This window comes from the organism of the source record quoted next, unplaced genomic scaffold, assembly GCF_019419815.1.
Source record: "Pyrus x bretschneideri cultivar Hongxiangsu unplaced genomic scaffold, Pyrus_bretschneideri_v1 Contig22, whole genome shotgun sequence".
Classification (NCBI taxonomy): domain Eukaryota; kingdom Viridiplantae; phylum Streptophyta; class Magnoliopsida; order Rosales; family Rosaceae; genus Pyrus; species Pyrus x bretschneideri.
In genome coordinates, this window is record NW_025999524.1 from 5337164 (window position 1) to 5351704 (window position 14541).

A 14541-nucleotide genomic window follows, 5' to 3' on the forward strand; every position below is an offset into this window, starting at 1 on the left:
AAAACGTTATTCCTTGTTTATTTAAGGGACCAGTTGGTGGTAAAATAACGACAGTCTACTCTTTCGAGGGCTAAGAAGACTTGTGAAGGCATTTTAGCCTCTTCTTGACTACTCAGGATCAACATTATGATATGAAATTCATCCTAAACCACTAATCTACCTCGTAGCGGTCAGCCTCATTCCATTTTTGTGTCACACATGTGAGACATTTTTTTCCTACAAAGATTAGCAAAGCAGAAAATGGTTTAACTCCTGCAGTGCTAGTAAAGGTTGGTTGAACCCACCGCTGCGTTTTCCGGATGAAACTTGTCGCACATGGTCCATAGATCTTATCGGCGACCTTTCCCTTTTCGCAAAGGTTTGGAAGCCAAGGGCTTCCAGTGGCACATATAGCGGCGTACAAGGTATTTGCTGTGCGGATTACGCAAGTTTGGCTTGTTTTTATGTCAACGCAGTGCTACGATACATTCAATCAATTCCACTGTTAGTTTTGTGGCATGTCACGCAGGGTAGCCACCCACTGCATTCGGATTTAGTTAGCTAGCCACCGGGAACTATATAAGGGTTCATGTATTATCTATTGGTCTTCTAGAAGTCGTAACGTTGCACCGACACGAAAATGCAGTTGCAGGAAAATGGAGAAGGAAGAATCGCACGGGTCGATTCGACTTGAAGCGCGCAAGATGTAAATATGCAAAACAATCGTTGAACTCAGCAACCTCGGAACAACAACATGATACATAATATCCAAAACAATCGTTTTTACTTGCTCGGAAAGGAACCCAATGCAACAGATTAACAAGATTTTGAAGCCTGTTAGCTGTATCTCCCATTTTTTGCACAGGCGTGAAACAGCACGGATAAAAACTGAATGAATCAAAGGCGACTCCAAATGGCCGGAAAACAGACAAAATGATGTCCAGTTTACTATGCTGTAATTCAAATCGATATAACTATTTAAAAAGCTTTGCAGACTTCACAGTTTCTGTACATACGGCACTTGCAGTTTCCCATCGATCCTTTAAACCGGTTCATTTCCCTTAAGAATGTTGAACTTGCAGAGAGGACATGTTGCATTCATTTTAAGCCACTTCACAATGCACGTCGCGTGGAAATGATGGTTACAGGGAAGCGTATGAAGCTCTGTCCCATCCTCATACGGGCTGAGACATATACAACACTCCTGAAAAGAATAAAAGCAAAAAACCATAAATCTTTAAAGCTTTAATTTGTCAGAATTTAAGACGTAGCAAATGCAATAATACGCATATGTAGACATATATCTGACTTGCTAAGTAGGACAAATGGATTATTTCACTAATAGACTGAAATGTACTTGCAATGCATGATAACGTGATGCCATAACATACCGCATCCTCAGATAAAAGAACACGCTCAACTGCTAGGTACCCACTGGTTGTTTCTACCGGAATCATTTTCCCAGCTCCAACACTAGGTTTTTCCTCACAGCTCGCTCGAAACCTGTATGTTGGCAGAATTCTAAGATCTGCTTCGGACGCACCTTCCTACATTGTCACACCAAAAAAATAGCCAAGAATAAGCAATGACAACTCCACTATTTTGTCAAGAAAATTTTGAATCATAGTTATAGGTTCTCTCTTCATACCTGTCCTGCAACGGCGTAAAGAATTGCAATGATGCATGGCAAACAGCAACAAAGAGCAACTCCAATCAAACATGCCAGGACAACACAGAAGATGGCAAAAAAGACATCAAATGCCAGAAAAACCACAGCCAACCTGTGCAAATTCAGAAGCAGATATAGCAGTTAGAAGTTGACGGTCACTATAGTACTTAACAGTGAGGTTTTAGACGTGATCTGCTTTCCTCCAGCTTCTGTATTCACCGCTAACATTATAATGTCATTACTCCACTTCTGGTGAAACTAATAAATTCCTAAAGAGCCATTTGTTGAAACAGATTAAATTACCAAGTCATAAAAAAGGAAATATCTCCATAAACACAGCCAAACACACATGATGCCTATATTTTCAGGTCAAGGAACAAGTCTCGATAGATTGATTACAGAAATACCAGTACAAACGTGGAGCATTTTGCAGAAGAACTTCACCGCCAGAGACTACCCAATAGAAACCAACTATCCACCAGAGAAATGACACCATTGTATTCACCGTTTCACATCGTTTAGAGACGCTAGGCCATATAAAACAGTTTATAGTCAGCAAAAATGATGAAAACTCTAATTGCAGATAAGGCTAGGCCCTGGAATCAAATACCATAGAAAGCAATCATAACAGCGGTCAAATCGAACAAGAAAGCATATTTTGCTTGCGTCATTTCCAAACAATATGAATACTAGAGATAATTATGAATTATGTCTAGATTGGAGTTTCAATGGTCGAGTTAAGTTGGGGTTTTCACAACAAACACAGAAACAGCCATCATAGCTGCAATATGTAAGTAAAAAAGGGAACGGTAAAGGGCAAAGAAACAAGTAATGCAGTAAATATAGTGACTCGGGCAACATAGAAGATTACGTATAATTGGACTGCAGGATTAAAACAATGTTATAGGACCGTCTCTTGCACTGATCAACTTTGACACCAGTTTCCAGTTTAAGGAGCTTTTTCAACTTTCTTCTTCTTTCTTTTGGGTCAAGTTTCAATCCCATTTCTTCAAACAGATGGAAATAAAGTAGTCTAAGTGTATTCACTAATCTCCAATTTAATACATAATATTACGAAACAGCAGCCCATTAATCAGAATTACTAGTCAATTAAACTGCTTTCTACCGTCCAATTTGAACTCCATAAATTCAAACAAAATTAGCAGTCACTTGGTACTACGACCTAGTGCTATTCCTCTTCACTTCAGTTGTAAATGAGTAGTCTTATGTTCGATTCTCGTCAAATGCAAATTTGAATCACATTATTACTAACCTGACTACCACTCTCTTTAAGCGTAAATAATATTTTTTGTTCAAAAAATAAAAAGCAAGAAAAATGGAACCTGGAGCGAGTGGAATTCAGCAATTCCCCAGCTGCTTCTTCATCGTCCGTATCAACAGCATCGATATCGACCTGGTGCTCCTCCTGCTGGGCCTCCTGGTTCCTCCTACTAAGCCTCCGAGCAATATTATTCCTCCTCCGGTACTCCACCCACACCAGCACGACGTGCACAATACACTGCAGCGCATACCCGCAGATCCACAGCCGGATCGGCGTGTTAGGCTGCTCGTCCTTCGTCCACAACAGCATCACCACCGACACCACCACGAACGCCGTGTTCCACATCATGTCCAGAGCCACGACCGGCTTCGAGTAACCCCAGTCGGCGCGCCGCTCGTCCAGCTCCCGCGCCGCCGTCTCCCGCACCAGCATCGACGGCCCCCTGCGCCCGGTGGCCCGCCCCAGCAGCATCGCCAGCGTGGCGGACCGAGTAGTCGGGGAGCCGAGGTCGGACGACTCGCGGCCGCTGCTCCCTTGGCGCGATACAAGAAGCGGCGCACGTGACTCGGCCTCCGCCGCCGCCGCAGCTGAAGATTCCGACGACATGCTTTGTGATGGAAATTGAAATTCAATTGGCGATTACTATTGGGAGAAAAAGAAAGACATAACGATTAATTTATAATTTCAATAAAATTTGTGGAGTGAAGAGTGAATTGAGTAGGATGGAGAGCGTGAGTTGACAAAGATGGGAGGAGGTGAGGGACAATTTAGGAATTTCCAGAGTTTGCGAGGTCTCGAAGTCTCAGAATCTCCACGACGCTGTGCTTGTGCTGTTGAATGGCAGGTGAAGGTTTTTGCTGGTTTTTTGGTAATTTTACGTACATAGAGTCCTCCGTTGAGTTTGTTTTTTGCGCCAAATGCCAACGCACGACGACGCCACCGCGCCGTTTGAAATCAACTTCTTCTTCCCTTTATTTCAATTTCACTAGATTTTAATTCCTTTTTAAAATTATTCCTTTTTTTTTTCTATTTTGAATCACACTTTTTTCTTTTTCTTTTTTTTTATACATAAATCCAAGCAAAAATGGAATGCATTATTAGCTATTTTTTCCATATATGCTATATTTTTTTTTCAAAACTAATTCTGTTATCCTGTGAGAATAAATAGATGTTGAAAAAGTAAGTGTTTAGTAAACTATTGTGCAAAAAATACAGCAAAAGCAAAAAGAGAGACCGAGGTAAGATTTTTAATATGAAAATTTTATTAATTGGTATCATTCACTTGCCGTCTATAAAAAAATAAAAATTTAGAAGTATGGGCGAACTGTTTTTGTTTCTACTATTTTACACCCATAATTTAAAAAAAAAAAAGTTTTTTTTTTCAAAGACAACTTTAACCTCAAAATTAAAAAAAAAAAAAAAATTAAGTAACTCTAAACCGGCCCTTCATGTGGCTCTTTTGGTTGAAAATTATGAACACAATTCCCATTTGATAAAGAAGCAAAAAAACAGGTGGTTAATTCATGACTCATGCTTTTTATGCATTTTTGCTGTGAAAACCCCATCCAATAAATGAAGGCGATCTACATGCATACACATATTCATATTTTGAACCTTCTAAATTCTAAAAGTCCTTTTCATCCAATTGAATTCATGATTTTAGTCGATTAAAATATTTTGAAGGAATAAATAAAGGAACTAACTACTAGCTTTCTTTTGTCACTCATAACTACAGTCTGATGATAATTCTCTTCACTTGAAAGTGAGAGGTCTTAGGTTCGCATCTCATGGATGACGAATTCAATATCAAATTAAGTTACCCATTATATAGTTAGCCGAACTCCCCTTCTCTTAATGTAAAAATATCGATGTACTCAAAAAAAAAAAAAAAAAAAAAAAAAAAATCTACTAGCCTCCTTTCCACTCACCTACAAGTCAACGCGGTCAACCAAGCAAGCAGCAGTTGCAGCGTCCAACCCAGACAAGTCTCCAAAAGGATCTACCACCACGTGCTGGTAGGGTTGGACAACACGAGGTTTGTTCTCTGATGCGCGTACGTTTGTTCTCTTCACACGTGCTCCTCTCGTGATCTGCCACCATCTGAATCAATCTCAAACTAATAACACTCTATCATGTGCTTAATATTCTACTATAGTAGATTATTAATTTGAAATACTGTCATAGTGACGTTACAAGGGTAAATAAGCCCCCGACCATCGGGGACTGCCTACAGGGTAGAAGCCTCCTTGTTTTGCTCATGCATGGAGAAATTTTGACAGATTGAAATGACTTGCCATGCAAGCTTCTCATCTGCCATTGCCCAACTGCAGCAGAAATAAACTGCTTCTTCAGATTTATTCCGAACGCCATGGCCATCCAGTAATCTGTGAGGGCAGTTTTCCTTCAAGCAAACGGATGCGCGAAACGATGCCACTTCAAGGTGATCCTCAAAGTCTTGGATGTTCCCCTCAGAAAGCTCATTTGAAAGTTTCGCAGATAATCTGCGGAGAAGCCGAGAGCCTCTCTCAGATTTGCAAAGCTGATCGTCGTTTCCCGAAGTGCTTTTGGCCTCTTTCAAGTTGCCAGTTTGAACAGGGCAGCAATAAGCAAATTCTACTTGATGCTTTTTCTCTCCTAACATAAGCATAAGCTCGTCTTGGTGTACTACCTCCGTTTTTTTGCTTTTCTCCATAACCAAAACCCCTTCTGCTGCCCTCTCATCGCTTACTTGCAGTCCTGGAGTCGAATTTCTGGTTCCCAAATTCAAACCGTGTTCATCTTCTGAACTTCTTTTCGAGAACTTGAAGTTTGGATTCGAACAGCTTCGGATGAACGCGTTGGAAGCTACTGCTTTCGCGTAGTGGGTTGATGGAACTGACACGGTCTCATTGTTTGCAGGGTCGTAACACTGAATTCCCAGCTCCGACTGGATTTTTCCTTTTAGAATCGCCATCCTCGGCTTCTCGCCATGAACAAGTATGACGTGCTTCGGGGAGAGAAATTTTACAAGATCCATAATTCCTTTGGCGTCTGTGTGAGGACTGAAAGACAACTGATGAATCTGGTAATGCCAAAAGAATGTATAAGAGTTATATATGTAAGCAACAATCAAAATATCAAAAACCAAACACTCCAGAAAGTGATTTTGGCACGCAGATAATCACACTCTGTAACGGGACTTAAATCGAAACTTAAGGAATATAAAGGCGAACCTGGCATCGAACATCAATTTGTGTGTCCTTGTCCAGATCAATTTTGGTGGGTTTTCCCGACATCAATTTATGCCCTATGGTTCCAGCCACACAATACCTAGAAAAGAAAAGAGGAACAATGACTAAAAAGTTCAGATTCCAACCCAGAAATTTAGTACTGATATCTGAGAATTAAATTTGATATTTAAAACATATGAAACAGAAAGAGGCAATTACCCGGGAAGTGTAACAAGATTCATCGCCAAAGGAGCCCAGTGCTTGAAAACCTCAAGTGAAAAGCCACCACTGATCATCCCTGGTGTGGCAAACAGAACACAGGGTCCAGGAGCATGCATCATCGAACGATCAAACTTGTGAGCTTTAACATTCAAAACAATAAGAGTAAGATGGAGGCCTCATTAAACAATTAGATATCAAGCAATGGAATAATATTTTCCAGAATCAATTCTCGTAATCATATGTGCATAATAGTGCTGAGCAGTTCCCCCTTTTCATGAATGTCTTATATTGGTACTTGACAAATTACTCACTCTTAATCTATTCTGCTTCAATCCCAAAGAGTAAGATTGTATCTTTTTTTTTTTTTTTTTCGATTACACGTTACAACATCGTATCTTGATTTCTCATAAACTACTACTTTAATCATTCAGCAAGTCAGATAAAAAAAGTACCATTCTTAAAATCAAAGGCATTATGCGTGGAGTACGTTTCTTTGACTTTCTGACTGGTCCAACTGATAAGCATCTTATAATACATATTGGCTTGAAGGGTCAAACCTGAAAGAATTAACATCTTCAGCAGAAATTTGATACACCACTATATACCAATAGGAAAATGAAGGCACTCCCAGAAATTGAGAAACTGTAAAAGATTTTCAGGCACGCCGATAGGTTTCTAGAATCATCTCAAAGATTCAATTACCCCTTGTATAGGTCTCAAAATATTCTGATCCAATTGATGTAATTATGCAAGCAATGAAAATTACAGTTCCTGCAAACAGTTAATAGATGTGGAGAGGAAAGAACAGCAGCTAGTGCAAACCTGCTGAGAAGTAAATAGGAACCTTTAGATTCATGCGCTCCCAGTAATCTTCCAACAAGATACACAGTTCCTACAAAATATTAGATTACTTTCGGAACAAATTTCACAACCAGGGCTCAGCATTGGCAACCAAAACATTAGCACAAAAAGAAACAGAACAAGATAAAACATAAAGATACAAGGAATTAGAATTGGTGTGGCATAATACCTGGGCTCTTCCAAGAGCAAAAGTTGGAATTAGAACTTTTCCACCGGCAGCAACACATTTATGAACCTGAATTAAATTACATTAAAAATAACCAGCAAAACTGCCTTTAAGGGACAAACGCAAGAAAACTTTTGTATCCAATTTTGACTGCCACCAGGTTTTACAAATGAATGCATGCATGAAAACATGTATGCAAATTGATGCTTAAAGCAAGGAGTTGCATATCAAAGGACCGATAGTTTGATTATTATGACTCTCGTAATTCAAGTTAAAATTATAACATGAACTGTTGACACTTCTACTTTATCATTTACTTACAGCTCTGAGAAATTCTCTTTCCCGGGCATATTTCGAATCGCGTATGGTTGTTGCATACGTGGATCTGTGACAGGAAAATATTAGCAGAAGCCTACTTATAAGCAAGTCCATGGGAAACAAAAATTTCATGCAGCATAAGTTTTGTACCCTAAGTTCATCAACAAAGGAGATCCAAGAACAAGTTGAATGTGCAACAGTTGTTGAGGTGCAAAGTCCAAACAATATACAAAAGAAAGACATCCCATACTCTGAAATAAGAAGGTCCAAATTTAGTCGGTCGATTTGAGCTGCTCCAAGATGCCTATCTGGTGTCATATTATAGTCTCCCGTGTACACCATAGTGGCGTCTCCCACCTTTGCGTAAAACATTGCCGCTCCAAGAACCTTAGAAGTATAATAAGTTATTAGGACTCAAGGAATGACACATCAAATAGTAGAGCTATAATTCAGTTGCGGTGCACGAAAACATGGCTATCAAGACACAGTGCATTCAATATGAGAGATAAACAAGCCTTACATGTCCTGCATAGTATGCACGGATTTGAAGGTCTTTATCAACCTGCACTGTCTGCTTCAGATCCACTGGTACTACTGCATTGAGGAGCCATACAGAAAACACCCCCAAAAAAACAAAAACAACATGTATCGGTTCCAATGTTCAAGGAGCTTACTACAAAATCATATGAAAATGTTATGTACCTTTCTTCATGCACTCGGCAATGTGATAAGACGAAAACTGCTCTTCCTCGCCCCTTCGCTCCACCATCACTTTTCGATAGTCCTCCAACATTATAGGAGACAATGCCTTAGTCGGATACTACAGCACAATCACGAAAAATCATTACAACAACACCCACCAAAATATGAATTCACGAAGACATTTCATCGAGCACCTTACCGTCATGTAAATTGGACCTTGATAACCGCAGACTTCGGTGAAGTAAGGAAGAGCCCCAACGTGATCTAAGTGACTACGTCAACCAATTGCACAAAATCAACAAATACTGAGTTAACTCGAATAAACCATCAATAATTATTAAAATAACTTAAAATAGAAAAATAAATTTGAGTTCTTACAAGTGGGTGATGATGATGCAAGTAAGGGAGTGATCGAAGTTCGACTCGTTCTGCGATTTGGGAATGCGAGAGAAATCGGGGTAGCGGCGGTGGTCGAGATAGCCCATGTGCATTCCGCAGTCGAACATGATTCGCTTCCCATTGATTGTCACCACCACGCAGCTCTTACCGACCTCTTGCCCGGCGCCTGAGTACAACAGAAAATTCAATTTAGGGCAAAAAAATATTAACAGAAGAAAGAAAATGCAGAGAGAGTATTGGGGAAGAAGGTGGAGGGGTAGAACTACCGAGGACGAGAGAGTCGATGGCCATGCGAATTGATATGCGCGGCTTCTTGGCGCGCTTTTCAGTTCTGGGCCGGCGTTTGATTCGTTTCGTGGTGAGTGTAAATAAAAAAATAGCCGGAAAATAACGAAATATATTATATGTATACAATTACGGGCTTTTATAGCCAGAGGCCCATAAAAGTTAGACACCCAAGCCCACTTATGAAAGTACACACCGATTTTGATTTTTCTCGGTGGAGGTGCCCTTGAGTTTTGGTGTTTGACTTTTCTTGCACAAGGCAACATTCCAATTAAATTACTCTAATTATTTTTTTGTTTTGTTGAAAAATTAAATTGCTCTAATTAATTATAAGAATTCGAACTTGAGTGCAGAGGACCGCATATACTACTCTTGTCAACTGGTCTAACCTAGATATTCAATCATCTAACATTGTTCAGTGATTTGAAAACATGCATGTACAACCGATCATCTTAGTTTAAGCTATACGTCGCCCTTCCGGTGAAGTTGGGGCCCATTTGCATGGATAGAAAGCCACTCTGGATCTCACTGTGTGGTGTCCAAGGGCAGGACAATTCGGATCACTCAAATAAAATCCGATGGCCTACAACCCTCCTCGCACAAACCAAAGGCTCCGCTTACTCTTTTACACAATCCAAGTGTCTGAATTTCCTGGTCCTTAGACTTCAAACACTAAGGTCCAGAGAGTATCCAAATTCATTTGCGTGGTGAAACCAAAACTCAATTGTTAGAGACATACCGGTAGATCCATCCCTTAAAAATCCGCTCGTAAGGGAAAAGTGCCCAAGAACTTTAACGCGTCTACAAGAGAGAGATATATAAACCAACAGTGGAGTATAGATGAAGTAACACAAGCAACAAAAGATCTAATCTTGATCTGGTTACAAGAATATTAACAAAGCCCTTAACCAACAGCAATCACACTAGCTTCTGCAATTACAAATATAAACTGCAAAACATACAACAACGTAAACAAAACCCAATAAGCTACCTATACAACACAACCATTGCCCACTCACGAGACGACGCGACAAAAGGTAGGTTAGCCCAAAAGTCAATAATCTTCTTCTTCCCTTTCTCTTTTCTTCTGCTCATCTCTCTAACAAGCACGGGAATAACAATCTACGTCAGAGGCAGGCATACCGACAACTTCTTTCTCCGAGGTTGCTCTCCTTTACCAGCTTTTGGTGAACTCAGTTTCATCGGCATGCCAGCTACTATCTTATAATCAATCGCAGTAGGGGGGAAGGGACAGGATAAAATAAAATTAAAAAGTGGAAAAACGAAGGACGAACAACAAGGCCTCTGAGGATTAATGCCTTTCTGCAGCTGCAAATTAGGATTTTTGTCATTGGGTGCTGCGTGTTAACCCACTTCGTGCGAGACCCCTGCACAGTATGTGAAACATGTAAATCTCTACGAGTTTGGTGAGAACAATAATCACAACAGAGACAACACTATCATTTTCTTTGCTTCAACCGAAGCAAAGCAAATGGCATATCTTCAATGGTACAACCGAAGTTACCAAACAACTAATGTGATCTGAGACATCACAGGTGGTAAGCGATTGAAATTAAGTACCTTCCAGAGAGCACCTGAGCACTGCTGACGGAACTTTTAGTATGACCAAACCGCTTGGCCCTATTCTCATGTTCTTTGTCCACACGCATGGCAGCTACCTCCTTCTCCATGGCAGCAACTTCTCTTCTCATTTTCTTTGCTTCAACCTCCATTGCTTTAGTCAAGGTATCTACCTTCTTGGCTAACATCTGAGAGATGATAATAATAACCAAACACTTAACCAAGAGTGTACATTACAGAATTAGGAGACTGATAGAAAAGAGTACCGACCTCAATAGCATCATCCTTGTCTTTCAGGCTTTGATCTTTCTCGTGACCAGCTTTCCTCAAAGCCACAACCTCTTTCTGCAACAAATCATACAAAACCCCTGGGACACTATCCTCCGTATCCACTGTTGAGAACTCAGGCTTATCATCTGAATTTTCCTTCCAGTTATTTTGTGCTTCGCCATCCTTTGTACCCTCACAAGATTGGTTGACGGAGAAACTGGGGCTTGTACCATTCAAGTTAACCTTACCCCTGTCCAATGATCTTGTACCACCATCAAATGATTTTGATGTACCTTTAGCATGCTTTAACACTGAACTGGTGCTGGAGGTCAAAGACCTGACAGGAGCTCTCTTGGATAAAAAGCCATTGGAAGTTAATTTTGGAGGGTTATCAGCCCCACCCAGGGACTGACGTCGAGAGGGTCCATTGCTTGTACTTCTTCCCTCTGCTGTACTGCGGCTAAGACTGTTACCTCTCACACTCTCCTCAAGCACTTTAAGTCGCATATGATATTTTTCCTGTTAAAAGCAGAGAGAGAACTTTTACTATACATAACACCCCAAATTTAAACTGAAAACAGATTTGGCATTGGTTGCAGAACCAGATTATTACTTTCAATTGAGCTTCAGACTTGGCAGCTCGCTCAGTTATGGCAAGCTTGTCACGAAGTTGCTGCATTTCTCCCTGTAAGAACACAGTTTGGTCATTACGGTAAAAGGTGGAAGCCAAACACAGAATTCAGAAAGCCAGTAAGAAGCCAAAAGCTAACCCCAAAAGGAAGATAGAAAACACTACCTGCAAGAATCTCCGTTCCTCCAGCCACTGTTTTACAGGCATCACTTTGTCATTAGCGTCTTTCCACTCATTTGCTACCACTACAGCTACTCTATTTGCTGTTACTTTTGCACGGGCCAACTCCCGGTCTAGAGTTTTTCTTTCCTCCTGAGAACAAAAACCCAAACCTCTTCAATCTTAAGAATGCTTTCAACTGCATATTACAGGTAAATTGAGCATTTAAATATGTTTGGCGTATTACATTCATCTCCTGAAACTTCCGCTGATAATCCCTCACAGCATTTGCCGCTGCACCACCAGCAAGAACAGCCTCTTCCAACTCCCGCACAGTCTGAGTAAGCTTTTCAACCTCAGCAACCTTTTGTCTATGCATCTTGTCTAAAATCTTATTTTCTTCCTAGCACACAGAAGCAGCAGAAATACCAAATAAATCATACTAGTCAAACAACAAGAGCGTGAAACTACAATTATAAAATTCCAAACACTGCTCCCAAAAGGGAAAAATAAAAAATGTCTAATCCGCTTAAAAAAGGAAATATCATGCATTATCTTGCAATACCTGACAAATTTCTATCTGTTTCATCAACTCTTGGTTTTTATTTTGAAGGTCATCCACCATGGAGGCCTTAGCCAAGGCAACCTGAACAGTCCTCTCAGCCTCAAGTAAAGCTGCTTCTTTTGATTTGGTAAGGCGGTCCAGAGCTTTGTTATCATCTTGAAGCTTCGCAATCTGTAAGAATTAAAAATAACTAATCAATTACACCTACAAGTACCACATGAATTGTGTTCTCTTGGTAAGACAGAATGTACCTCTTGCCGGGCAAGCTTTAGCTCAGCCTCCAGAGGTGCAAGAATGGCTTCAATCGGAGGCATATCATCATCCTTTTGAGCAGCATGAACCCTCCGTAGAGTAGCTTCAGCTGCGAACTGAGCAGCCATGGAAGCTTTCTTCTCATCATTGATTTTCTTTATTTCAAGATTCTGCAAAACAAATTTCGGCGATGTAGAATTGTGATAACAAGCATACATAATAGAAACCACAGTTAGCAACACTTAAAAAAAAATTAAGAAAAGATTCAGATTCAAATCATACTTTGCTTTCTAGAAGTGATTCAGTTAACTTCAGCTTTTCTTCCACCTTCGACAGCTCATCAGTGAGCTGCAATGTAACAAAAACATAGACAAGAAGAAAATTCAGCAACCATTTCAGCGACATATTTATAATTGCCAACGCGATTACCATACAAATATACATTACTATATATTCCATAACTTCACTCGAATTAAAATACATTTACCCCGGAACCAAAAAAGGAATGAGAACATGTTAATTTCTGAATAGGCAACTAATATGAAAGTTATAGCAGGAAGAACAAGTAGTACTCCAGAAATGGGATCCAAATAATAACGTAACCACTGCCCATCAATTAATAGAATTTATATTCCATATTAACCATAGTAATTAATCTAAAGCGTCCACTCCAAAAATTTCCAATACATATACCACAAAATTGATGGGAAATATTGGACTAAATGCAATGTTCTACAATTAAGGAAAAATTAAGACTAAGCCAATGTTTAAACATAATAGTTGTATGCACACTAAGGAAAAATCAGAGTAATATAAAATAACGAAAATAACCTCTTCACAAGCTTTTTCTCTGGCTCTATCAGAGAGCTTGAGAGCCTTGATCTGAGCCTGTGCCTCTCCTAGCTCCCGGTCCTTATCTGCAAAACACACACAAAAACGACAGTCAAAAACGGCAAAACGACACCAGGAATCTAGGGGGAAACCGACTGCAAATCTCGAGAAAAGCAGCGGATCGAGCCGCATTCGCACCTCTGACTTCATTCTCGAGCCGATTGAGCTCGACCTTGACCGGATCCGAGCCGTGCAAGAGGTTTATCAACTCGTCGCCATCCATACTCGGTTTCCTGAATCCTCTCCTCCGCGATGAGCTCTTCCCCTCCTTGAACGATCCGGACACCGTCAGCGGCGGCGGTGTCGGCGTAGCGCCGTGAAACGGTCCGTTACTGTAATCCGTTATCGGAGTCAAACCTCCGTCGCCGGAAAACTCCTCCATAGCCCGATCTGAGTGGCGCACGCTCCTTCACATCCAAATGTAGCTCGGGATCCGAAATGCCTAGGGTTTCAAATCGCAGACAAAATACACAGAGGCGCAGATGTACAGAGAGAGAGGGGGATAGAACGAGAGAGTGTTGGAGCTTTGCAAAAAATGATGTGATTTTTTTAGATAGAGAAAGGGAGTGGGTTTTGCTCTTTGGGTTTGATTTTCTCTCTCTATATTGTGATTTAAATCTTGTAGTGGAGAGGAGAGAGAGATATTAGATTTAGTTTCTGATTAATTAAATAAAGGAAGCTGGAGAGGGAGTGGGGAAGGGACGCTTTGCTGTTAAGCAGACACTGATACTGCATGACTCTCTTTCAGGTGAGAGCTGAGAGGATCTGGCTCTAAAATCACATATGTTCATTATATGTTGTGCAGTTAATTTTTATTAAGTATTGTTTATATTCAATTTTAAGTAAAAAAATTTACAATAATTTATGATCGTATGATCTACGATGAACATGTATAATTAGAAAATCTTCAGAATCCTCACAAAGAGAATCCAACGATAATCCTCTTAAATCTCTCAGTATTATTAAGTAAACTTGTTTGGAAATTTTAATAATACTTGATTGCTTTTCGTGATTTTTTTTCTTTTTTTCCTTTTTGGTTTTCTTTTGGGTTTTGGGCCCGTTGGTCCAGCGAGGCCGGAAGCGTAATGCGCACTCTCACG

The 14541-nt window shown here is 40.3% G+C and overlaps 3 protein-coding genes across 3 annotated transcripts; all 3 read right to left on the reverse strand.

The window, feature by feature from the left end:
- Positions 1 to 705: 705 nt before the first annotated feature.
- Positions 706 to 3536, reverse strand: LOC103943080 (E3 ubiquitin protein ligase RIE1). Its single transcript, XM_048584875.1, has 5 exons — positions 2992 to 3536; positions 2056 to 2175; positions 1628 to 1760; positions 1371 to 1526; positions 706 to 1183 (listed from the first exon to the last, which is right to left on the reverse strand). The coding sequence occupies exons 1-5, from the start codon at positions 3534 to 3536 to the stop codon at positions 1022 to 1024; spliced, it is 1116 nt and encodes a 371-aa protein (XP_048440832.1). The 3' UTR covers positions 706 to 1021.
- Positions 3537 to 5065: 1529 nt separating this feature from the next.
- On the reverse strand, positions 5066 to 9205 carry LOC103943082 (cleavage and polyadenylation specificity factor subunit 3-II). The gene is made up of 13 exons (XM_009353276.3): positions 9074 to 9205; positions 8787 to 8973; positions 8608 to 8680; positions 8409 to 8526; positions 8227 to 8300; positions 7957 to 8093; positions 7710 to 7773; positions 7392 to 7457; positions 7184 to 7253; positions 6814 to 6918; positions 6359 to 6500; positions 6143 to 6239; positions 5066 to 5991 (listed from the first exon to the last, which is right to left on the reverse strand). Exons 1-13 carry the CDS (start codon positions 9096 to 9098, stop codon positions 5158 to 5160), a joined length of 1992 nt encoding a protein of 663 aa, XP_009351551.2. The 5' UTR covers positions 9099 to 9205; the 3' UTR covers positions 5066 to 5157.
- Positions 9206 to 9909: 704 nt separating this feature from the next.
- LOC108866965 (microtubule-associated protein 70-1) lies at positions 9910 to 14163 on the reverse strand. The gene is made up of 11 exons (XM_048585073.1): positions 13580 to 14163; positions 13382 to 13467; positions 12833 to 12898; positions 12550 to 12720; positions 12299 to 12469; positions 11981 to 12136; positions 11740 to 11886; positions 11557 to 11628; positions 10944 to 11462; positions 10674 to 10861; positions 9910 to 10480 (listed from the first exon to the last, which is right to left on the reverse strand). The coding sequence occupies exons 1-11, from the start codon at positions 13821 to 13823 to the stop codon at positions 10441 to 10443; spliced, it is 1860 nt and encodes a 619-aa protein (XP_048441030.1). The 5' UTR covers positions 13824 to 14163; the 3' UTR covers positions 9910 to 10440.
- Positions 14164 to 14541: the final 378 nt, after the last annotated feature.

Coding starts and splice junctions, on each gene's coding strand:
- LOC103943082 (XM_009353276.3), bottom strand. CDS start 9,098: ATGGCCATCGACTCTCTCGTCCTCG. Junction 8,301..8,408: donor TGCCGAGTGCATGAAGAAAG/GTACATAACATT, acceptor TCCTCAATGCAG/TAGTACCAGTGGATCTGAAG. Junction 6,501..6,813: donor TGCCTTTGATTTTAAGAATG/GTACTTTTTTTA, acceptor TGAATGTTAAAG/CTCACAAGTTTGATCGTTCG.
- LOC103943080 (XM_048584875.1), bottom strand. CDS start 3,536: ATGTCGTCGGAATCTTCAGCTGCGGCGGCGGCGGAGGCCGAGTCACGT. Junction 1,761..2,055: donor AATGCTCCACGTTTGTACTG/GTATTTCTGTAA, acceptor GAATTTGCACAG/GTTGGCTGTGGTTTTTCTGG. Junction 1,527..1,627: donor TTTACGCCGTTGCAGGACAG/GTATGAAGAGAG, acceptor GTGACAATGTAG/GAAGGTGCGTCCGAAGCAGA.
- LOC108866965 (XM_048585073.1), bottom strand. CDS start 13,823: ATGGAGGAGTTTTCCGGCGACGGAGGTTTGACTCCGATAACGGATTAC. Junction 12,899..13,381: donor GAGAAAAAGCTTGTGAAGAG/GTTATTTTCGTT, acceptor GTTACATTGCAG/CTCACTGATGAGCTGTCGAA. Junction 12,721..12,832: donor AATCACTTCTAGAAAGCAAA/GTATGATTTGAA, acceptor TTTGTTTTGCAG/AATCTTGAAATAAAGAAAAT.